Below are 891 nucleotides of genomic sequence, written 5' to 3' on the forward strand. Positions count from 1 at the left end.
CTAAAGTAATCTAATTCACAAAATAGGTACCTATAATAATTTTTGTGTGTTTATATAAATCCGTAACAGACTCTGAAAGACTGAAGAATTGACAATTTCAATATCATGGATTTGGAAGGACCGTCGGGTTCATCAAGTGAATCACTTTCGCCACAGTTCGTGCAGCAGGACGTCAATTTTTGCAACCCTGTTAATATTTACGGGGAAAATTTTTTTTACCACCCAACGGCGTCGTGCGGCGGGCCGACGAAGAGGTACGACTTGGAAGGCGCATATTTCAGCAAAGAATTCGATATTCACAAGCTAGATAAGGCGCTGGGCGAGAAACTATCCATAGGAAACGGAAACGACAAAACGGCCGCGGTGGCCTATCATCAAGCAGCTAAAGGCCGTGAGTCCTACTGCGGTACGGCTGGCGGTAAAGTAGCGAATAGTGAACTGGATGAAATTTTACCAGTAAGAAAAAGTGCGGAAGATTGCAACAACAAAATCGGAAGCATATACTTGAACAATAATAGCGGTGGTGGTGTTACAAACAGCTGTGGTACAAATAATAATAACAATAACAACAACAACAACAATAATAATAACAATAGTAAAAATAAAAATGAGAATAATATCGTGATTATGAAAAGTCCCAAAGGATTTGGGAAGAAGACAGTGGCATTTTCTCATGAACAGGTAAACTTTCGACCCATTTATTTAGTATATAAGCAGTGAAGTCTTTGGAAGGTTCATAAGGGGGGTCGTGACCCCGAGCCTTGCAGACATAGTGTGCTCGTTTTTAATTTAAAAAAACTAAAATAATTCTAAAAATTAATCACTATAGCATTAATTAAATTCATACTAAAAATTGGACACTATTTATAGCTGAATTTATATTATTGTCTA

The 891-nt window shown here is 37.6% G+C and overlaps 1 protein-coding gene across 1 annotated transcript in view; it reads left to right on the forward strand.

The window, feature by feature from the left end:
• Positions 1–456, forward strand: part of LOC108742452 — a gene marked incomplete at its 3' end in the record, with an annotated part of 40474 nt that extends 40018 nt beyond the window's left edge. Inside the window, exon 7 of the mRNA XM_025977763.1 lies at positions 157–456. Coding sequence (XP_025833548.1) covers positions 157–456 — 300 coding nt within the window. The remainder of the gene's footprint in view (positions 1–156) is intronic.
• Between the last annotated feature and the right edge of the window lie 435 nt (positions 457–891).

The sequence above is a fragment of the Agrilus planipennis genome, unplaced genomic scaffold (genome assembly GCF_000699045.2).
Source record: "Agrilus planipennis isolate EAB-ADULT unplaced genomic scaffold, Apla_2.0 scaffold350, whole genome shotgun sequence".
Lineage (NCBI taxonomy): Eukaryota > Metazoa > Arthropoda > Insecta > Coleoptera > Buprestidae > Agrilus > Agrilus planipennis.